General features: G+C 42.0%; 1 protein-coding gene and 1 pseudogene across 4 annotated transcripts in view; both read left to right on the plus strand.

The window, feature by feature from the left end:
• The first annotated feature begins 1,389 nt into the window (after positions 1 to 1,389).
• LOC129862619 (SUMO-activating enzyme subunit 2-like) lies at positions 1,390 to 14,543 on the plus strand (annotated as a pseudogene).
• A 2,240-nt stretch (positions 14,544 to 16,783) lies between these two features.
• Positions 16,784 to 24,461, plus strand: part of LOC129862620 (carbonic anhydrase 5B, mitochondrial-like) — a 41,022-nt gene continuing 33,344 nt past the window's right edge. For 2 of the 4 annotated variants that reach the window (XM_055934457.1, XM_055934455.1), the window contains exon 1: positions 16,786 to 17,691. In XM_055934457.1, coding sequence (XP_055790432.1) covers positions 17,550 to 17,691 — 142 coding nt within the window. In that variant the 5' untranslated portion in view covers positions 16,786 to 17,549. Of the gene's footprint in view, positions 17,692 to 24,461 lie in introns of all 4 variants that reach the window. The other 2 variants (XM_055934454.1, XM_055934458.1) reach the window with 2 other exon arrangements.

The following is a 24,461-nucleotide window of genomic DNA, read 5'->3' on the forward strand; positions in this document are numbered from 1 at the left end:
ACAAAAAAATGGTATCCAACAATATCTTCCCACCCACATAGTGAGAAAGCCAACCAAGGCTGTTTTGGTCATGGTTTTGATGTGCAGTTGTGAACTGCACTATCGGAGACGTAAACTAAACCTCGCCTCTCCAGCAGACGGCACTAGTTGGATCACGCTGTGTGCTTTTGTTAGAACACCCCCTATTGGAGTGAGGAGGTGGTGCCTGCTACCAGCCAGCTTGTCATCAACAACAGAGAGGAAGAAGAAGAGCGAGGCCCAACAGGTGGCGTCTTTTCGTTGTTTCGTCCACAAAGCAAGGACTTTTTGTAGGTCAATGAGTGTCAAATTTCGGTCTACAACAAAAAATGTATGGCTTATTTGCTACGTGAGATTTATTTGATCGAATAGAAGTTTCGTAATGCTTAAGTTGTTACGGGTGTACTGATATAAGTAGGACATGTGACATCCCGGTAACTTTAAGAAAATAACACTATATTTTGAGATGTCTATGCATATTCATGACATGATGCTAGTAGCATAGCATCTCTTTCCATTGAATACAGGTGGTTGACGTCAACAACCCTTATTGAATATTCAAAACATAATTTGAATAATGAAATGTATCAACCAATCCAAAGAAAGGATGGGCGGGAGCTATTCAGCCTGCCGGGCCGCTTTATGGACAACGACTCCCATTGTTAGGGTTGAGAGGCATGTCATCTTGTCAGTATATCCATAGTCTTTGGCCACTGCTACTCTCTCAAGGGTTTAGGTTCCTGGGTGTCTGGTTTGACATGGGTGGAGTATATTAACAGAGTAGTTGTCAAAGGAAAGAAAATATTGAATGTGATGCGTTGCTTGTCAGGAATGAAGTGGGGGTCAGACAGAATGGTGTTGAAAATGATATACATAGCGGTGTTAAGGTCATCAATGGGTTATAGAAGTATAGCATATGGATCAGCAGGATCTATTGTTTGATGTTTTGCAGTGTCTGTATAGGGTGAAGTAAGTAAGCATTTCACGGTAAGGTATTCGGAGCATGTGACAAATACAATTTAATTTGAAACAGGTGGGGGTATTTGTAATGTTCCTCTGGGTACCAGCTCATGTGGGAGAAAAGTGGATATTATTGCTAAGCAGGCTCTTAAACATCCTAATGTTGAGATGGAATTGTCAATCAGTAAAGTAGAAGCCAATGGATTAATAAGAGCAGTGGTTAAAAATAAGTGGCAAGAGTTGTGGAACAGGGAGAGTAAGGGAAGAAACCTGTATAAAATCGAGGAAAAGGTGGGGGCAGGGAAGTCCTCAGGCCGATATTGGGTAAGAGTTAGACCTTCACTGTCTCTGGTCCACACTCCTGTCCAGTTGGTGGCGGTAATTCACCCTAAAGTTGGTTGCCAACCGCCATATAAAATCCACCAAGGAAGAAGCTACTGTGTCGTCCTCTATAGTTTCTGTCTTGAAGCGGTCAACAATGGTACCGTTACAACTAGTGGGGTCTCTCCGAAAAGAGCTCGCTGACTCCTTATCCACTTGCCGGGTGCTGGTGGTCGGAGCTGGAGGAATTGGCTGTGAGCTCTTGAAAAATGTTGTTCTCACCGGTTTCAAAAATATAGAGGTGGTAAATCGTGCAGGGGGCGGACACTTGCCGCTACAGCCAGGGTGATATGAAAGGCCTAGCTAGCTAAATTTAGCTAATCTGAAAATAATTATAGTCGAACATGTCCATATGGACCTGTCTATATTTAAGTGGTGAAGTTATCTCTTTACATAGTCATGAATGAACAGAAAACTACCTAGTTAAGTTGTCACTTCATCCAAATTGTAAATTGCGCGCCATGTTCTGACTTCTTTGTGGTCTGCTAACGTTAGCTAGTCAATACTAAGGAGTCTCTAATCTTTCCCGGTGTTGTACCAAAAATCTCCCCCCTGCTAGAATATTCCCCCCTTCGCGTTCTTCATTGCTGTGACTTGCTTGCTAGTTGAGATTTCTGCTCTTCAATCCGTTGTCAGTGTAGCCTACATTTCACTCATCTTAGTAGCAGAAATCATTTTGGTCTTCTGTTTTCCGTTTGGCAATTTGTTTCAATGTGGCGCCCCTCCGTGCGACACCTGTTTGCTTTTCGGCACGACACCAGTTTGTTGAAGGCTAGTTTTTATTTATATATACCATGCTCTTTATAGAAAATGAAGTTATTACCGAATATTTCGGCAAGTTAACGTTAGCTGCTTGTTTACACCTGGCAGCAGGGGTCAGAATACAATCATGGCTACGTAAATTATCTCCAGTGCGATCTGGGTCTTAAGCAAAGGATGGGTTACTAAATTCAATCTGGAGTGTCAGAGTGCCCTCGGGGCGTTTGTAAATTCAGAGCGTTTCGCTCTCTTAGCGTTCAGAGTGCACACTGGACTCTGGCCGAGGAGTAGGGTTGATCTGGGCGTTCTGGCCTCACAACTGTAGTCAAGCACCCAAGCTAACTGTCGAGTTGTCTAGCTAGACAACTGCTTCCAGGCACAAATGAGAGAACACTTCACCCTGACCATTTTTACAGAGGAAGAAAATTACAAAATTGTCAGTCTCTAGTCACCCAAGTCATAGACTGTTCTCTCTGCTACTGCACGGCAAGCTGTACTGGAGCGTCAAGTCTATGTCCAAAAGGCTCCTTAACAGCTTCTACCCCCAAGCTATAAGACTGATGAACAATTAATCAAATGGCTGTTTTTACACTGATGCTACTCGCTGTTTATTATCTATGCGTAGTAACTTTACCCCTACCTAAATGTGCAAATTACCTCTAATGACCTGTTCTCCCGCACGTCGACTCGGTATCAGTACCCCCTGCATATAGCCTCGTTATTGTCATGTCATTTTATTGTTACTTTTTATTTTTTACTTTATTTAGTAAATATTTTCTTAACTATTTCTTGAACTGCATTGTTGGTTAAGTGCTTGTAAGTAAGCATTTCCGGTAAGGTCTACACCTGTTTTATTCAGGACGTTACAAATACATTTTGATTTGCCCTAGCAGAGCTGGTTAGGCTGTTTTCATGTTATATAGGTCGTTAGGGATTATCTGTGCTGTTGACAATTTAATTTAACATTTTTGCTGATGTTTATTGTCACCGGTCATATTCAACAGATGCTTTGTGTTTGTAAATTCATCAGTTATTCTGCACTCTGGCACACTCAGAAGAGAGTGCTCTGATATCTGAATAGAGCGCCAGAGAGTATTTACGAATGCACCCGTAGACTCGGTGGAGCCGGTGCGAGATATGGGTCTGAAAATGTACCTCAATGCAGGGATGGAATATACCACTGCACTCCAAATGTTATCTTTATCGACACTGCTCCATCGAAGATTGAGATACTGCTGCTTTTTCCTGGAAAACTGCCCTTTTCGTCCTCATACTAGCTGGCAGTAGCCACAACAGCCATTATGGTATGTCGCGTTGAACAACAAATGAGCTGATTGGCTGGCTGACACTGCCATTCCAAAATGTGTAGCTCAGTGTAAATCAGCTTAGCTGTAGGGTTGGTCAGTCATTGATCTTGCTTTGTACTCTACCCCTCAGGTGTTTATAATGTGCAGTTCTGTTAGGTAGCTAGATGCATTGCTGCTTGTAGCCAATTCTTTCATACATTCACACTTTAGTGAACCTATCAAGATGTACTTTTTTTGTAGTTATTTGTAATTGTCTTGTTAACTTGAATTTTAATTAGCTGTATCTGTTCCTTATAGATTGATCTGGACATTATTGATGTGAGCAACCTGAACAGACAGTTCCTGTTCCAGAAGAAACATGTGGGGAAGTCCAAGGCTCAGGTAGGGAACTCAATGTTTCTTTTCACAAACATGCATCACCGCTTGATCCTCTTGGTCCAGTCTCACTTTTGTTGTAGACTATGTAGCTATACAACCAGAATACTATGTCAGGGGAAGCCAACTAGAATTGTAGTTATTATTTATCCCCAGTGCCGATAGTCACGATGCCGGAACATAATTATAACAATTTGCACTTTGCAAATGACCACAATTCAAGCCCCAAAATAGATTGTATTTGAAAATAACAATTTCATTCCTTGATTACATTGAGACACAATCACATGTCTCCTTTTATTTATGGGAATACTTGGGAGCAGATTTCCTTAATCAAAATTGTTTTATGCTGAACAACTGGTGATATTTAGGCTTTTTGACCCAAAGCTACATTTATTTTATTTATTATATATTTTTTATTTTATTACTTAACTCTTGGGGGCTGCCTGTTGCCAACCCCTACTATATATGAACGTGTGGCTGTCTTGCAGGTGGCCAAAGAGAGTGTGCTGCAATTTTGTCCTACTGCCAATATCACGGCCTACCATGACAGCATCATGAAGTAAGTCAACTAGCTACTGTAGTTATGTGCATGATTGTTCTTTGTGCATATGATATTTTATTGTGTGTGTTTGTCACCATGAGTTGCTGATGGGAAAACTGAGATGTCCTTTGTCCTTCCCAGTCCAGATTACAATGTGGAATTCTTCAGGAACTTCATGAATGCCTTGGACAATCAAGGTATAGTGGGATCTCATGCCTTCCTAATGAAACCCTCAATACTGATCCCTAGTCAATTTGTCTATTTGTGGAGTATATTTGGTATCTTTTCGCAATTATTATGGTCCTTGTCTTACCACCAGCCAATGTACTCTCTAAGCTACGTGCAGTCGTACAGCTCCCGTGGACTGCCACACAGAAGAAATATAAGCCCATGGAGAGAAGCACGAGATTGAACTTCACACAACTTTCTAGAGGTTTCCCTGTTAACACTCAACATTTCCCATTACTCTGGAAATTGTGATTGAATCAATGCAATATTAGCCCCTTTCAATGCAACATACTGAAACAAATCGAACTATGCAAAACTAACTATGCAAGAGATTTTGTTGTATGCAGAACGCATCGGAGTAGGATTCTATTGCATTGACACACACTACTCAGACCGTACTCTACACAGACCGGTGCAGCATAACCAATCAGAGCTGTATTAGGCCTATATGCAAATAGATCAATGCCATATATGGATCTGTGGCATTTACTTTAAACTGAACTGTTTACAGCATGAGCGGTCCTGAGTAGATGCGTTTGTTTTGAGACCAAAGCAAGAGTTGCATGTAGCCAGGTGTGCACATTTTGTTCTTATCTTTTTTTGTGGTGAGTTATTAGCTCAGTTATAGATAATTTGTAGTCAGCAGTAGGGGAGTGATTGCTTCCTACAAGAGCATAAAACATGTATAAAAAAAGTACCTCTTCAAGTAAGTCTAGTAAAAGTGCTTGTATCTCTCTGGTAGTAAACAATTGAGAAGTAGATCATGATTTTTCATTTTATCCAATAGGGGGTTAATGATGGGATTCCTGGCGGAGATCTGTTATTGCTATCAGGTTGGTTGAGCTGACGTCCATGGTATTGACAATCCAGTTCTATCTTCATCTCTACCTCAGCCAGCTTTTTGGAGAGGAAGATGCAGATCAAGAGGTGTCCCCTGACACAGCTGACCCAGAGCTTTCATGCGAGTATAACAAAACACTTGAACATTCTCCAACTGCCACTCTCCCTGGCCTCCATGAACCAGAGGACTGAGACTGAGTCGTGTGTACTCTGTGCTTCATTGGGATAATAATATATGCCATTGGATATTGGTTGCCTATTCCCTGGGAACCCTGTAGACACTGAAGCCCGAGCCACAGCATCTGACCAGGATGGAGACATCAAACGTTTGTCCACTAAGGACTGGGGACGTTCCATTGGCTACGACCCAGTCAAACTCTTCAACAAGGTACTGTAGGCTAAAGGGTGACCAAGCATTTACTAGAGGACTGCTTGAATGTGGCCCCATGTCTTGTTGTCAAGTAGCTTATTACCCTAAGCTGTGGTTATTAAAATGTATAGAAATAGTTACTAGTCCAGGACTATTTGTGGTCCTCCAGCTTTTTAAAGATGACATCCAGTACCTCTTGACCATGGACAAGCTGTGGAAGAAGAGGAAAGCCCCACTGCCTCTGGATTGGCTTGAGCATCAGAAACTTAGTAAGATATTAGCATCCTATATTATATTGCTCCAATTTGAATAAGACATTTTTTTTTTCTCTGATTGAAAGACATTTAATTAGAAAATCTTCTACCAATTGAATTTGAAGATTTTCTGATTCGTTTTCTGGGTTTGTTACAGTTGCTTTGATGTTTAGGTTTGTCATTCTCACCTTCTCTCTCTCTGGTTGTGTGATAGCGTGTCCCCAGAGGGCGACTGGGACGGGATTGAAGGACCAGCAGGTGTTTGGTGTGGCAGGCCCCTGCCAGCTCTTCTCTCGCAGCGTGGAAACCCTGCGCTCCATGCTGGCTGACAAAGGGGATGGAGCAGAGCTTGTGTGGGACAAGGTGAGGACACACAGGGAATGGATTTGGATGGGTAACTGCAGGGTCTAAACTGGAACACAATATATTATCAAGGTACAACAGACCGGAGAAGATGATGCTCTCATAGTTTAAGCTTAAAGTTGCATTGCAAGTTTTATGGCAGTCCATTTGATTGTCTTCTTTCTCTTGTTGTTAGGATGACCCTCCAGCGATGGACTTTGTGACAGCAGCCGCCAACCTGCGCATGTATATTTTCAGCATGAACATGAAGAGCCGTTTTGACATCAAGTGTGGGTATATTTGAGTGAAGGCTGTCTAGCGTTTGTAAAATAAAGTGTTGTTTTGATTTATTATTAATACAAGTGATTTTACTTTTGATTACAATTTTGCTAGGTCTGTTTCCTAGTAAGCTATTTTATATTATAATTTTACCCCCTTTTTTTCTCCCCAATCTCGTGGTATCCAATTGTTAGTAATTACTATCTTGTCTCATCACAACTCCCGTACGGGCTCGGGAGAGACGAAGGTCGAAAGCCATGCGTCCTCCGAAACACAACCCAACCAAGCCGCACTGCTTCTTAACACAGCGCGCCTCCAACCCGGAAGCCAGCCGCACCAATGTGCCGGAGGAAACACGTGGACCTGGCTACCAGGCTAGCGCGCACTGCGCCCGGCCCGCCACAGGAGTCACTGGTGCGCGATGAGACAAGGATATCCCTACCGGCCAAACCCTCCCTAACCCGGACGACGCTAGGGCAGTTGTGCGTCGCCCCACGGACCTCCCGGTCGCGGCCGGCTGCGACAGCCTGGGCACGAACCCAGTCTCTGGTGGCACAGCTAGCGCTGTGATGCAGTGCTCTAGACCACTGCGCCATCCGGGAGGCCCTAGTAAGCTTTTTGACGTGTTGTAAATTGTTCCTTGCAGCCATGGCAGGGAACATCATCCCAGAGATTGCCACGACCAATGCAGTCATTGCTGACCTCATAGTGCTGGAGGCACTGAAGATTCTTTCAGGAGATGTGGAGCAGTGTCGCACGGTGAGAAATCAGGAGTGATCCTTTCTGCTAAGGGTGGTTGTAAGCCTTCAAACATTTTGTAATATTTTTTTGTATTTTGTATTTTATTTGAAATTTTATCCCATTTTCTCCCCAATTTTCGTGATATCCAATCGCTAGTAATTACTATCTTGTCTCATCGCTACAACTCCCGTACGGGCTCGGGAGAGACGAAGGTCGAAAGCCATGCGTCCTCCGAAGCAGAACCCAACCAAGCCGCACTGCTTCTTAACACAGCGCGCCTCCAACCCGGAAGCCAGCCGCACCAATGTGACGGAGGAAACACCGTGTACCTGTCACCCTTGGTTAGCGCGCACTGCGCCCGGCCCACCACAGGAGTCGCTGGAGCGCGATGAGACTAGTTAATATGACAAAATATTAGGGGCCCGGGAGGCCCTACATTTTGTCATATTAACTAGAAGCCAAACAGGACAAACCTGAACTTGTCCAATAGAAACTCTTGTTTGTTGCAAACCGCTTTCCGTTTAGATCTAACCGCTTCCGTTGCTAAATGTTTTGCTATGGTGTGCGACTAATGAATACACCCCAGGGGAAGTTTGACAGTAGGTATTTTCAAAACTCATAATTTTAAGTACACAACACAGAATTTATTTCAAAATACATTTGGGGAGGAAAGGTTTTGGTGTAGCCCTCTTACCTGCCTGTCATTTTGTATCATTCCCTGTAATAGTAGCCGTGATGGTTGCAGTGCAACTGTGGGTCCTTAAAAAGTCAAGGGCGCGTCAGACCAGTCAACTTCTTCCACACCGATCCCGCCAAACCATTTCTGTATGAACCTCGCTTTGTACACATGGGCAATTTCATGAAACAGGAAAAGGCCTTCCCCAAACTGTTTCCACAAAGTTGGAAGCACAGAATTGTCTAGAATGTAATTGAATGCAGTAGCGTTAAGATTTCCATTCACTGAAACTAAGGGGCCTAGCCCAAACCATGGAAAACGGCCCCAGACCATTATTCCTCCTCCACCAAACTTTACAGTTGGCACAAAGCATTCGGCAGGTAGTGTACTCCTGACATCCACCAAACACAGATTCGTCTATCAGACTGCCGGATGGTGGAGCGTGATTCATCAGTCCCAGAGAATGTGTTTCCACTGCTCCAGAGTCCAATGGCGGTGAACTTTACACCAATCCAGCCGCGCTTGGCATTGATCATTCCTCTTGTTACTATTTTTATAATTTAACTCTGCATTGTTGAAAAGGGATTGTAAGCAAGCATTTCACTAAATTCTACACCTGTTGTATTTGGCACATGTGACCATAACATTTGATTTATGTAGCATATAGACATGGCCTAGGCCAATATGCACAAACAATGCAGGCAAATTAATCTCTCTGGGCCAAAAATAAATGTAATTATTCTGGATCCTGTTTTGACATGCTGCACATAAAATAGCCATCATGCGTTCCCTGAACATGTTAGTTGAAATGTCTTACTTGGCAATGGAACAAGTCAGTCTAGAACTCTCCCGCTTAGCTACCTTGCTTCGAAGTATAGCCATTTTATACCTGATTCACGGAATGAAGGAATTATTTATTCAACTTTTTGGTTGTAGGCTGTTATAGCATAATACCTCAGAGCTATTGAGTGTGTAGACTTTTGTTCCAGCTCTACTCTATCACACTGCTCAACAGGACCTTTTAAATCTGACTCCTGTGTGGCCTAGCTCTCCAGATGGAGAGTAATAGTGCAGGATATTTGACTTTAAGGCATTTTTTCACAGTGGTATCATTATGATATTGAGTATCATTATACTAGGCTGGTTTTGGTATCGAACCCAAAATTCTGAACACTTAGTTTGATCTAGGTTGTGATCTAGACACTGCATCTGTGCTAGAGGCGTCACTATAGACCCTGGTTCAATTTCAGGCTGTATCGCAACCGGCTGTGATTGGAGTCCCATAGGGCGACACACAATTGTTCCAGCGTCGTTTGGGTTTGGCCGCGGTAGGCCGTCATTGTAAATAAGAATTTGTTCTTAACTGACTTGCCTAGATAAATAAAAGTGATAAAAATGATTAGCCCATCGGGGTAACCTAAACAAATGCAGATGGGCAACCCCATGCTTTACCCATCTATAGCCTAGCCACTATGCTACATCAGTAAGCCTAAAATTGCACACCTGCCTGATAATATAAGCCATGTAGGCTGTAGCCTTTTGGTGAAAGAGTCAGCCCCCAAAAATACAACTTTTTGCCAATATGTGCTCATTTCTGGAGAGGAATATTGGCGTGTGGTGCGTGCAGACACCAAGTTGGTATTAAATGGCATTCCAAGTGCCATTTTAAAAATGTAACGTCATTGAACTTGCAGATACCTTGAGAATAATTTTAATGGCAACTTATGGCTGTTTAGTGTATATCTAATGGGATCTGAAACCTATTCCTGTATTGTGTTCCTAGATCTTCCTGAACAAGCAGCCCAACCCCAGGAAAAAGCTGCTGGTTCCGTGTGCTTTGGACCCACCCAGTGCCAACTGTTATGTGTGCGCCAGCAAGCCAGAAGTCACAGTCAAACTGAATGTGCACAAAACTCATGTGCTGGCCCTTCAAGACAAGGTAATGCATGGCTCTTTGGCTCCTTTTTGCATGTAACCATGCTTACAATCAGACTGATAAAGCCAGACAAATGCACAGACTGATAGACATTTTTGACTAGGGAGGCAGAGATAAAGCAATGTAGATATTGACTAGAGGGTTGCATGTAAAATCTAAACAAAACCAATCTTGTTTCATTGTTGCAAACATGACAGTGACATGTGATCAGCATCTATATTTTTTTAATACCGTTATTTAACTAGGCAAGTGAGTTAAGAACAGATTCTTATTTTCAATGACGGTCTAGGAACAGTGGGTTAACTGCCTTGTTCAGGGGTGGAACAACAGATTTTTACCTTGTCGACTTGGGGATTCGATCTTGCAACATTTCGGTAACTAGTCCAACGCTCTATCCACTAGGCTACCTGCCGCTCCATAACCATGTGTTCAGGGAAAGATTCTTGTTTCTTTGTGTTAGATATTAAAGGAGAAGTTTGGTATGGTGGCGCCAGATGTGCAGATCGAGGATGGGAAAGGGACAATCCTTATCTCCTCTGAGGAGGGTGAAACAGAAGGTATGAGGCAATCACAGAATATTATCAGACTGTCCCAAAGGAGACCAGTAGAGGACTGCATATTGCACTCAACAGTTAAGGGTTTGCATTTGAAATGTGTGTACTGTTTGAATAATATCATGACATTCTGTTTTTTTTTTTGTAAAACATCTTTTGTTTGCTGCGTGACAAGTGAGAGCTGCAGCAGTGTGGGGAAATGGCAGGGGCCGGAATATGTGAGATGGGATGGAGAGTGAAAGGAGCCATAGTCATGCTAGTTTGACAAACTTGCTGCTATAGGTTATCTATCATACCATCTGGTAGTGCCTGTTTTAACTACAGTGGCAAGAAAAAGTATGTGAACCCTTTGGAATTACCTGGACTTCTGCATATATTGGTCATAATTTGATCTGATCTTCATCTAAATCCCAACAGTAGACAAACACAGTCTGTTTAAACTAATAACACACTATACGTTTTCATGTCTTTATTGAACACACTGTGTAAACAATCACAGAACAGGGTGGGAAAGGTATGTGAACCCTTGGTTTTAGTAACTGGTTGACCCTACTTTGGCAACAATAACCTCAAGCAAATGTTTTCTGTAGTTGCAAATCAGACGGTCAGGAGGAATTTTTGACCATTCCTCTTTACAAAACCGTTTCAGTTCAGCAAAATTCTTGGGATGTCTGGTGTGAAGCGCTCTTGAGGTCATGCCACAGCATCTCAATCGGGTTGAGGTCAGGACTCCGACTGGGCCACTCCAGAAGGCATATTTTCATCTGAAGACATTCTGTTGTTGATTTACTTCTGTGTTTTGGGTTGTTGTCCTGTTACATCACCTAACTTCTGTTTAGCTTCAATTGGTGGACAGATAGCCTTACGTTCTCCTGCAAAATGTCTTGATAAACTTGAATTCATTTTTCTGTCATTGATAGCAAGCTGTCCAGGCCCTGAGGCAGCAAAGCAGCCCCAAACCATGATGCTCCCTCCACCATAATTTACAGTTGGGATGAGGTTTTGATGTTAGTGTGCTGTGCCTCTTTCTCCACACAGTGTTGTGTGTTCCTTCCAAACAACTCAACTTTAGACAATGTGTGTTACTGTGGACTGATGAACATCAAGGCTTTTAGAGATACTTTTGTAACCCTTTCCAGCTTTATGCAAGTCAGCGGTTCTTAATCTTGGGTCTTCTGAGATCTCTTTTGTTTGAGGCATGGTTCACATCAGGCAATGCTTCTTGTGAATAGCAAACTCAAATTGAGAGCTTTTTTGGGGGGGGCAGGGCAGCTCTAACCAATATCTCCAATCTGGTGTCAATGAATGTACTCCAGGTTAGCTGACTCCAATTAGCTTTTGGAGAAGTCATTAGCCTAGGCGTTCACATACTTTTTCTTGCCACTGTACATCAAATCGACAAAGTAGCTAGCCAACTAAGCCAGCTAGCAAGGCTAATTGAGGCACTCCCCGAACTGCTTACCCCTCCAAGAGGGAGGCAAGCTTACATGAGAGATGAGATTCTTAGCTCTACTCCCTTAAAGTATTAACACAAACAAAAACCGGTTCTTACCAGTTTTCACAGCCTATGTCTTTAAAATAGGTGAGTGATATGATCTTTAGAGCTTAAACAGACTGAATAACAAGGAGACCGGTTAAATAGTATTTTCTTTTAAAGCCTTAAAACAGTTGACATGGCTTGTGTATGTATGCCATTCAGAGGGTGAATTGGCAAGACAAAATATTTAAGTGCCTTTTGAACGGGGTATGGTAGCAGGTGCCAGCCCAGGCGCACTGGTTTGTGTCAAGAAATGCAACGCTGCTGGGTTTTTCACGCTCAATAGTTTCCCATGTGTATCAAGAATGGTCAACCACCCAAAGGACATCCAGCCAACTTGACACAACTGTGGGAAGCTTTGGTAGTCAACATGGGCCAGCATCCCTGTAGAAAGTTTTCCACACCTTGTAGAGGGCTATTGCAGCAGACCACACCGGGTTGCACTTCTGAGCTATAAACAAGCGGCTTCAGTGGGCACATGATCACCAACATGAATACTCTTGCAAATAATCCAATACTAACGTCTGGGATATTTGATTAACTGTGCCCACCCCTAAACGGTATACTCTTATCAGTATACAAATCTTTTCACGCACCATTTTCTTCTCACAGCAAACAACTGCAAGTTCCTGTCTGACTTTGGGATTTGAAATGGCAGCTGTCTGCAAGTGGATGACTTTCTGCAGGATTACACACTCCTGGTTAATGTGATTCACTGGTAAGAGAAGGATATATTTCTCTGTGTGCTGTATTTGCCTTTGTATTTCCCTAATGTAAATGTATTTCTGTTGAAAAAGTGAAGACTTGGAGAAGGATTTGGAATTTGAGGTGGTGGGTGACGCCCCTGACAAGGCCCCAACCCCAACCAGGTCACAAGAGGGAAAGAACGTTGCCAATGGCAACAAAGAATCTGCAGAACCGTCTACCTCTTCCAAAGGTGAGCAAAACTGACATTGTCTACAGAAATTGACTATTTTAGACTACATCTGATAATTCAAATCCTGGTCATAAGTAATCAGTCCGGTCCTTAAACCATTTGTTTATAGTGCTAAGAATGAGGCGTTGATTCTTCTGTAGCTGAATGTAAAATCTAAAGGGGTACAGGTAAATCTGACTTTGTTTTCCTCTTGCTTTCCTTTCACCTCTTAGCCCCTGCTGAACAGAATGACATTCTGCTAGTTGATTCAGACGAGGAGGCGCCGTCCTCTAGCACTATGGCTGTCAGCATGGAGTCAGGAAGCCACAAGAGGAAGCTCCATGATGCTGAGACAGGCGAGGCCTCAGCTAAGCGCCAACACCTGAGCCAACCCTCAGCTGATGATGATCATGACATCATTGCGCTGGACTAGCATGTCTCTCTACACCTCACCCCGTTAGAAGAAGGGAACTGTTTTCATACGCCGTTCCTCTTACCAAACATTTGTAAATAATAATGTACAAAACTTAAGTTTTCTGGTTATTATTTGGGGTCAACAGAGTACTGTTTACAGTGGAACGTTTGATACATTTCATCTATTTGTGATAAAATATTTTAGATTTTTTTTAAATATATAATGTATTTGTATTGTCACAAGTCGGGTGTGTTTTTTTTGGGGAGACTGAAAGAAACATTTTAAGGTGCTACAGCTAGAATTTCTCCACTATGTGGAAGCAGGTGAATTGCAACTGCAATAGGCATTCAAAGCAAATCTCCCCCTCCCATGCATCCCCTTTCCCCGTAGCATTAGTAATGTGCTTTTTATTTTTTTCACCTTTATTTAACCAGGTAGGCTAGTTGAGAACAAGTTCTCATTTACAACTACAACCTGGCCAAGATAAAGCAAAGCAGTTTGACACATACAACAACACAGAGTTACACATGGAATCAACAAACATATAGTAGAAAAAGTTGATACAGTGTGTGCAAATGAGGTAGGATAAGGGAGGTAAAGGCAATAAATAGGCCATGGTGGTGAAGTAATTGCAATATAGCAATTGAACACGAGTGATAGATGTGCAGAAGATGAATGTGCAAGTACAGATACTGGGGTGCAAAGGAGCAAGATAAATACAGTATGGGGATGAGGTAGTTGGATGGGCTATGTGCAGTGATCTGTGAGCTGCTCTGACAGCTGGTGAGGGAGATATGAGTCTCCAGCTTCAGGAAAAATGACTTGTCATGCACAAAGTAGATGTCCTAACTCACTTGCCAAAACTATAGTTAACAATACATTTGTGGAGTGGTTGAAACACTTGGGTTGAAGTCATTAAAACTCATTTATGTAAACTTCCGACTTCAACTGTATGTGCTGCATGTATTGTAGCGCTTGAAACTGTCAAATGTATTGTGCTGTTATACGCTTTGCAAGGTCCGCCTAATTTCTGGATCATGTCCAATACTGTTTTATTTGGGATTCAAGATTATACACTGCTCAAAAAAATAAAGGGAACACTAAAATAACACATCCTAGATCTGAATGAATGAAATATTCTTATGAAATACTTTTTCCTTTACATAGTTGAATGTGCTGACAATAAAATCACACAAAAATGATCAATGGAAATCAAATTAATCAACCCATGGAGGTCTGGATTTGGAGTCACTCAAAATTAAAGTGGAAAACCACACTACAGGCTGATCCAACTTTGATGTAATGTCCTTAAAACAAATCAAAATGAGGCTCAGTAGTGTGTGTGGCCTCCACGTGCCTGTATGACCTCCCTACAACGCCTGGGCATGCTCCTGATGAGGTGGCGGATGGTCTCCTGAGGGATGTCACATGTGCTCAGTGTGAACCTGCGTTCATCTGTGAAGAGCACAGGGCGCCAGTGGCGAATTTGCCAATCTTGGTGTTCTCTGGCAAATGCCAAACGTCCTGCACGGTGTTGGGCTGTAAGCACAACCCCCACCTGTGGACGTTGGCCCTCATACCACCCTCATGGAGTCTGTTTCTGACTGTTTGAGCAGACACATGCACATTTGTGGCCTGCTGGAGGTCATTTTGCAGGGCTCAGGCAGTGCTCCTCCTTGCACAAAGGCGGAGGTAGCGGTCCTGCTGCTGGGTTGTTGCCCTCCTACGGCCTCCTCCACATCTCCTGATGTACTGGCCTGTCTCCTGGTAGCGCCTCCATGCTCTGGACACTACGCTGACAGACACAGCAAACCTTTTTGCCACAGTTCGCATTGATGTGCCATCCTGGATGAACTGCACTATCTGAGCCACTTGTGTGGGTTGTAGACTCCGTCTCATGCTACCACTAGAGTGAGAGCACCGCCAGCATTCAAAAGTGACCAAAACATCAGCCAGGAAGCATAGGAACTGAGAAGTGGTCTGTGGTCACCACCTGCAGAATCACTCCTGTTTTGGGGGGTGTCTTGCTAATTGCCTATAATTTCCACCTTTTGTCTATTCCATTTGCACAACAGCATGTGAAATTTGTCAATCAGTGTTGCTTCCTAAGTGGACAGTTTGATTTCACAGAAGTGTGATTGACTTGGAGTTACATTGTGTTGTTTAAGTGTTCCCTTTATTTTTTTGAGCAGTGTATATATATATATATATATATATATATAAATGATGCCAGCTGATTCATGAATTCAACTGGCTGAGAAAAGCTGCATGCCTGCCTGTCTGTCTCGTCCCAACACTTCATTACTATGGGACAGCTGGAGACATTGTTTCAATATTGAAATTCAAATGTCAGAGACAGACCGCAAGGTTTATATTAATCTCCGCTGTTAAATCAAATGCTAGTCTAAAAGAAAAAGAAATCAGAGATAATATCTAGATGCTTTTTATAGTGGAGATCAAGTTTATAAATTGCCTGGTTGGGCTGATGAGACAGTGGATTGCGCAGTGAGATGGAACAGAGTAAATAGGCATTTCAACGTCATATCTTTAGCCGGTGGTAACTTGTGGAATAGACACCAGTTGGAATGTGGTTTTAACCAATCAGCATCCAGGATTAGACCTGCCTGTTGTATACTTAAGCAATAAGGCCCGAGGAGGTGTGGTATATGGCCAATATACTAAGGGCTGTTCTTAAGCATGACAACAGAGTGCCTGGACACAGCCTGTAGCTGTGGTATATTGGCCATATACCACAAACCCTGAGGTGCCTTATTACTATTATAAACTGTTAACCAACTTAATTAGAGCAGTAAAAATAAGTGTTTTGTCATACCCATGGTATAACACAGTTGTCAGCCAATCAGCATTCTTGGCTCGAACACCCAGTTTATGATGTCTGATATACCACGGTTTTCAGCCAATCAGCATTCAGGTCTCAAACCACCCGGTTTATAATATAGTATGAAGATATGCTAAAACACGTGTAGACAATGGCATGGCGATATTGGCTAGCTAAACTCATGTGTAGTCCGATGACGTTTTTCTAACGGTCGTCTCGCGCCAAACTGCGCACGTGCAGGCCAAAGCCACTCCTTCGATAAAGTTGTTTTTTTAACGAAAATTAAAACGTGTCAGTTTGTCACTTTCACGAGGTTGGAGCAATAACATGTTGAACTACCAAAAACATTGTCTCGAATCGAGGTTGTGCCCTTAGATTTAGAGAAAATGAACAAGTAAGGAAGACCTTTTCACTTCTCAAACACCAAACCCTGGCCTGTTTTGCAAGCGTCCCCGGAAGTCTCGCGATGTTGCGCCTCGGTTTAGAAACTGTGCGACAGCGTTCCAACTGGTCGTTCAGTACAGCACCATTTCCGTTAAATTGAACGTTCCAGAACGAAAAAACATAGCCGAACGCAGCCATGTTGTTTGCTAAGTATGTGACAAATATAATTTGATTAGGTGACGTCAGAGTATATATGAAAGAAGTCGGAGCTCAAGGTAGACGAGTTTCCCTCAAATTATTACGAGTCGGAGAGGCGTTCATGTGGATTTTTCAGTCATATGCTCGTATTTACAAGACGCTATGAACGCAGCATCGTCTCGCGCATGTGGATTGAAACGCCCCTCAGACGATAAAGCTGATAGGTCGGGATGGGAATTTTGCGACCCCCCCCACTCAGCAAACTCTTCGTAATAACATTGCTTTGTAAACACATTTACAATCTGTTATTTTCGTTGATGCGGCGTGTGAAATATCTGTAGGAAGAAAAATTCGATGGGCGCGGTGTTCAGGTAAGAGCACGCATCAACAGGACTAGTGAAAAGCTGTAAAACCGGATGGAATTTACTGTCAATTCGTGAATGTTTTAATCATGTGACAGCCTGTCCATTTCGTTGCTACCAGTCAAGCGAGAGGTAGCGAGAGAGACCAGCCATCCTGCCGACAATGTGGAAGACGAGGGGCCATAAAAAGCAAATCCCCTAAAGTGGAAACCGCTATGAAACCAACCCGTAACACCTGGGGACAAGATGACGTTTTGCCTTACCTGAAAGGATAAATAACAGCTAACTTTGACTCTCGCAACCCTCGAGAAGCGTATTCGAAGAATCGGAGATAATGGTGGCTCTTTCATCGGTTTTAACGCCACTTGCTCGGTATCTGCACAGACATCTCATAAAGCAAACCAAAGGTCAACGTTTGATCCCTGTGAGAAGATGCAACCTCACCGCATGTTCAAGCAAATATGTGCTTTCTGCCTGTAAGTGTCGAAACTTTTTAAATAGCTTGTATCATTATATTAAGTACAGTTGCATTTGCTAGTTGTAGGCAATATATTTAAGACTAGAACAGTCAGTGCTATAATCACTAATAGTCACTTAGTCCAGCTGGCAGCGAAGCTGCCAAATTCCACACACGGCATGATAAATAACTGTTAAATCTCTCAAGCAGCGGTAACGTTTTAATCAACATCACTATGGCTACCAATTATGTATATAAATCCTTGGTGGCTACATTACTGAAGGGATAATGACATTGTGCACGCATTGCGATGAAAACAAAGAATACATGGAAACCAGGGGGTGGATTTCTGCATGAGTGAATCTGGTTCATTATGCCAGCAGCATACCACCCGGCATCTCACTGCTGGCATGCCTCTGAAGTTAAGCAGGGTTGGTCCTGGTTAGGCCCTGGACCATATGCAGCTGGAAGTGGTGTTGGAGGGCCAGTAGTAGGCACTGTTCCCTAAGGTCTAAAAAATTATCCCAATTCCCCAAGGCAGTGATTGGGGTCATTGCCCTGTCTTTCGAATGGGTCGTTAAACTAATCTAATGTGTTGTACTCCCACTACGACTCGGCAAAGCATGCAGTTTATTATTAGAGGTCGACCGATTATGATTTTTCAATGCCGATACCGATTATTGGAGGACAACAAAAGCCGATGTCGATTTGTTAAAAATATATATTTTTAAAATATATATATATATATATATAATACACACACACACACATATTTTTGTAATAATGACAATTGCAACAATACTGAATGAACAATGAACACTTTTATTTTAACTTAATATAATACATAAATACACACAAGCACACAGCTCTGAAGTGACAATGATACTGAAGAGTCTGCTTAGGAGACAAATACTCTCAACTGTTTGAATAAAAATAGAGTATCTGTGATGAATGTTGAAAACAAAAACTGTCGTTTCTATATGCAGGAAAAGCTCTTTTAATAATGGGCATGGTAAGAATTGACAACCAAAGTGCGAATCATAATTCCCATGACACCTTTTAGCAAAATCTGAAAAGCGGTTCCTTCATTTATTCCATAGGATATTTTTAGATTCACTTAAAATAATGTCTGTGTTTCATGTAGGCTTACATCACCGTGCCAATTTTATAACTGTGTAGATATCCATAGGACAAGGTAACTCTGATCAATATTGGCTAAATATAAGCGAAGATACATTTTTTTGTAGAGTGGATTTATGAAAATATGTTGACAAATGTTACCTTATCCTAGTGAGATTTACACGGGTATCAAAACGTCGAGGCGGTTTAAGCCTGCACGAAACACAGACCTTATTTGAAGTAGATCAAGACATTCTCTATGGAAGACATGAACGGTAAAATAACGAAGGAACCCCTTTCAAGTTTAGCCGCAAGTTATTACAGGAATTATAACGCGTCGACTATTTCTCTCTAAACCATATACCTTTGACTAATCCGGAAACTATCTCCTCAAACAAAACGTTTATTCCGTTCCGTATTTTATCTAATGGAGGCATCCATGAGTCTAAATATTCCTGTTACATTGCACAACCTTCAGTGTTGTCATAATTACGTAAAATTCTGGCAAATTAGTTCGCAAAGAGCCAGGCGGCCCAAACTGTTGCATATAACCTGACTCTGCGTGCAATGAACGCAAGAGAAATGACACAATTTCACCTGGTTAATATTGCCTGCTAACCTGGATTTATTTTAGCTAAATATGCAGGTTTAAAAATATATACTTGTGTATTGATTTTAAGAACGGCATTGATGTTTATGGTTAAGTACACATTGGAGCAATGACAGTCATTGATTGATTGTTTTTTATAAGATAAGTTTAATGCTAGCTTGCAACTTACCTTAGCTTACTGCATTCGCTAACAGGCAGGCTCCTCGTGGAGTGCAATGTAATCAGGTGTTAGAGCATTGGACTAGTTAACTGTAAGGTTGCAAGATTGAATCCCCTGAGCTGACAAGCTTAAAAATCTGTCGTTCTGCCTCATCATTGGAAATAAGAATGTGTTCTTAACTGACTTGCCTAGTTAAATAAAGGTGTAATAAAAATAAATCGGCGCCCAAAAATACCGATTTCCGATTGTTATGAAAACTTGAACATCGGCCCCATTTAATCGGCCATTCCGATTAATCGGTCGACCTCTATTTATTATGCTACAGATGAAAAATTATGAACTTCACAGGGTGGTGAAAGTGCTCAGCCTTTAGCTTTATGCTCCATTCCAATGAATATCGAGGGTTTTATTCTGGCGACATGATGATAGATGCTTGGCTGCTGTTTGACAAATAAAAAGAATCTTGCTATTTTGTCCAAAATAATCTCATCATATAGACTATACCCGCACTGTATCTGCAAACTGTTTTCGGGTGAGAAAATTCTCATTTTTAATGCAGATTGTAGAATATTTGCATGAAAATCTCTCACATATTGGCCACAGATCTTTATGCTAATATAATCAAATCTGCATGGGAAAAAAATTATATTTTCTCACCAGTGGTGTAATTCCAACAAATGGACTTGTTGCAGATGAAAAGCTGTGAGTGATGACGTAGTGCACATAAAAATAGCTTTTACGGTTAAATTCCCATGTACCGAAATAAAAAATACAAGTTTAGGGGGTGCTTTACAAGTAGGCTGTCATTGTAAATAAGAATTTGTTCTTAACTGACTTGCCCAGATTAAAGGTTAAATAAATTTGATTCCATCACATTTTCAACTCTACTGATGGTTTTGTCACAAATGCAGTGTTATATAGGTAATGTGGCCACTCTGGTATTGGCACGTGTGCTTTAGCCAACAGCTTGCAGATACAGTGTGGGTATAGTTAACGTGAAGAAATTATCATGGACAAAAGAGCAAGATAAAAAAATATATATATTTTGTTAAACAGCAGCTAAGTATCGACCATCGTGTCACCAGAATTAGACCCTCAATATTTATTGGCATGAAGCACCACGCTAAAGACCGTGCACTTTCACCACCCTGTGAAGTTAATCATCATTTATTTAATCTGTATCCTAATAAACTGCATTGTTTCCAAAGTCATAGTGGGAGGACCACACACCATTGCGTGGCTCCAAGTTTACTTCAATATAATGGTTATTGTATAAATATGTGCGCATAAAGCTGTTTCCGCCATAATTTTTCGCATTATAGACACAAAAAGATACCACCATGTCGAACAAACAAATAATGTCGCCATTTATAAAATTGTACCCAAATGACCTGTTTCCATCACAGCTGTTTTTTTTAATATGGTATGACTTTACACTCATAAACTGTGGATGGAAACTGTTACTGATAAACAAACCATAGTAAACAATATATAATCATCTTAAATGTATACTCTGGGATTTTGGCAATAAGGCCCATTATGTACTTCCACAGACTTAGATTAACTCGTGGATACCATTGTTATGTCTCTGTCAAATAAGGAAGTTTAAGGTAGTGAAATGAAACAGGCAGGGAGCAGGTCTCGAACCCTCGACCTTCTAGCCCGAGGTCCGGCGCGCTATCGACTGTGCCGCAAAAGCATGCGCGTGCGGCAGAGTCGATTTCCGCGCTTAAATACCCAGGGTATCTACAAGTTCATCTGACTCTGGGGAAGTAGATAAAAGGCCTCATTGCCAATATCCCTTTAAATTATGTCCAGTGTGTCCAGATTTCTATTAAATATGACATTTAATTACAATATGTGTGAAATAGGCCTATTGATCAGTACACGCCCACACCATTCTGTTGTTCAAGTATACCCATACAATTTAAAACACAGAAAAGCTGCTTTTTAACCGCTAAATATGCACATTTTCGAACAAACTCTATATGCATTGTGTAATATGATGTTATAGGACTGTCATCTGAAGAATTCTGAGAAGGTTAGTGAAAAAAATTAATATATTTTGGTGGTTTATACGTTATCGCTATTTTTGCCTTGAATCAATGCTGTTGTGATGTTTGCTATTGTGGTAAGCTAATATAACGCTATATTGTGTTTTTGCTGTAAAACACTTAGAAAATCTGAAATATTGGCTGGATTCACAAGATCTGTGTCTTTCATCTGCTGTACGCTGTGTATCTTTAAGAAATGTTTTATGATGAGTAGTTAGCTAATACACAATGGTCTCTGTAGTTATTCTAGTCGCTTTGGTGAGAGTTGTGATGGTGGCTGCAATGGTAAACTATGATTTATACCTGAAATATGCACATTTTTCTAACAAAACATATGCTATACAATAAATATGTTATCAGACTGTCATCTGATGAAGTTGTTTCTTGTTTAGTGGCTATTTATATCTTTATTTGGTTGAATTTGTGATAGCTACTGATGGAGTAAAAAAATGGAGTAAAGAAGTGGTGTCTTTTGCTAATGTAACGGATGTGAAATGGCTAGCTAGTTAGCGGGTACGCGCTAGTAGCATTTCAATCAGTTACGTCACTTGCTCTGAGACTTAAGTAGTGTTGCCCCTTGCTTTGCAAGGGCCGCGGCTTTTGTGGAGCGATGGGTAACGACTGTGCTTCGTGGGCGACCGTTGTTGATGTGTGCAGAAGGTCCCTGGTTCGCGCCCGTGTCGGGGCGAGGGGACGGTTTAAAGTTATACTGTTACATTGATGCTGTTGACCCGGATCACTGGTTGCTGCGGAAAAGGAGGAGGTTGAAAGGGGGGTGAGTGTAACGGATGTGAAATGGCTAGCTAGTTAGCGGGTACGCGCCTGTAGCATTTCAATCAGTTACGTCACTTGCTCTGAGACTTAAGTAGTGTTGCACCTTGCTTTGCAAGGGCCGCGGCTTTTGTGGAGCGATGGGTAACGACTGTGCTTCGTGGGCGACCGTTGTTGTGTGCAGAAGGTCCCTGGTTCGCGCCCGTGTCGGGGCGAGGGGACGGTTTAAAGTTATACTGTTACACTAACGTGGTTAGCTAATAGATTTACATATTGTGTCTTCCCTGTAAAACATTTTAAAAATCAGAAATGATGGCTGGATTCACAAGATGTGTATCTTTCATTTGGTGTCTTGGACTTGTGATTTCATGAACATTTTATTATATGATATCCCTGTGGCTTTAGGCTAGGCTATGCTAGTCAGCTTTTTTGATGGGGGTGCTCCCGGATCCGGGTTTGTGAGGCGTTAGAGGTTTTAAAGGTCACGAGTTGTCAGCTGTGATTGAGGAAGGTACTGAAGAGCAATCAAGAGTGCCCACTATGGAGCCAAATGCGTTGGCCAAGAGTAACAGCTAGCAGGTTTCGTGGAGTATGTCACATGATAGTGGAGTCCTCTGGCCAGGCATTGGCAAGCCCTACTGGGTAAGGCAAACCAGTCAAATGAAAAGGGGCTTGGCTCTAGAGCCAGATGTGTTTAAACAGTACTCTGAAATGTGTAATTTTCTCCAGGCCAGATGGTGTGACTGATCTTTAGCCACCCAGCACATGGCTGAGAACAGCAGCTTTACACTTACTGCTGGAACTGTGTGTGTGTCCAAGACACCTTGTTCTAGTAAAAAAAAATCAACAAAAGTGTGGTGTCACTTGGAAATGTCCTTGTTTTTGAAAGAAAAAAAAAAAAAAATTCTTTGTCCATTAAAATAACATAATTGATCAGAAATAGTGTATACATTGTTAATGTTGTAAATGACATGACTATTGTAGCTGGAAACTGCAGATTTTTAAGGGCATATCTTCATAGGCATACAGAGGCCCATTATCAGCAACCATCACTCCTGTGTTCCAATGGCACATTGTGTTAGCTAATCCAAGTTTATCATTTTGAAAGGCTAATTGATCATTAGAAAACCCTTTTGCAATTATGTTAGCACAGCTAAAAACTGTCGTGCTGATTAAAGAAGCAATAAAACTGTCCTTCTTTAGACTAGTTGAGTATCTGGAGCGTCAGCATTTCTGGATTTGATTACAGGCTCAAAATGCCCAGAAACAAAGAACTTTCTTCTAAAACTTGTCAGTCTATTCTTGTTCTGAGAAATGAAGGCTATTCCATGTGAGAAATTGCCAAGAAACTGAAGATCTGGTACAACACTGTGTACTACTCCCTTCACAGAACAGCGCAAACTGGCTCTAACCAGAATAGAAAGAGTGGGAGGCCACGGTGCACAACTGAACAAGAGGACAAGTACATTAGTGTGTCTAGTTTGAGAAACGGATGCCTCAGAAGTCATCTGGCAGCTTCATTAAATGGTCCCTGCAAAACACCAGTCTCAACGTCAACAGTGAAGAGGTGACTCTGGGATGCTTGCCTTCTATGCAGAGTTGCAAAGAAAAAGCCATAATGCTGTTAATGAGAAGTGGAAATGTCTAGAAGCAACAACGGCTCGGCCGCAATGTGGTAGGCCACACAAGCTCACAGAACAAGACTGCTGAGTGCTGAAGCACAACGCATAAAAATCATCTGTCCTCGGTTGCAACAATCACTACCGAGTTCCAAACTGCCTCTGGAAACAATGTCAGCACAAGAACTGTTCGTCGGGAGTGTCATGAAATGGGTTTCCATGGCCAAGCCAGCCACACACAAGCCTAATATCACCATGCAAAATGCCAAACGTCAGCTGGAGTGGTGTAAAGCTCGGCACCATTGGACTCTGGAGCAGTGGAAACACGTTCTCTGGAGTGATGAATCAGTCTTCACCATCTGGAAGTCCGATGGACGAAGCTGGGTTTGGCGGATGCCAGGAGAATGCTTCCTGCCCGACTGCGTAGTGCCTACTGTAACATTTGGTGGAGGAGGA

This window comes from Salvelinus fontinalis, chromosome 9 (assembly GCF_029448725.1).
Source record: "Salvelinus fontinalis isolate EN_2023a chromosome 9, ASM2944872v1, whole genome shotgun sequence".
In the NCBI taxonomy this organism is placed as follows: domain Eukaryota; kingdom Metazoa; phylum Chordata; class Actinopteri; order Salmoniformes; family Salmonidae; genus Salvelinus; species Salvelinus fontinalis.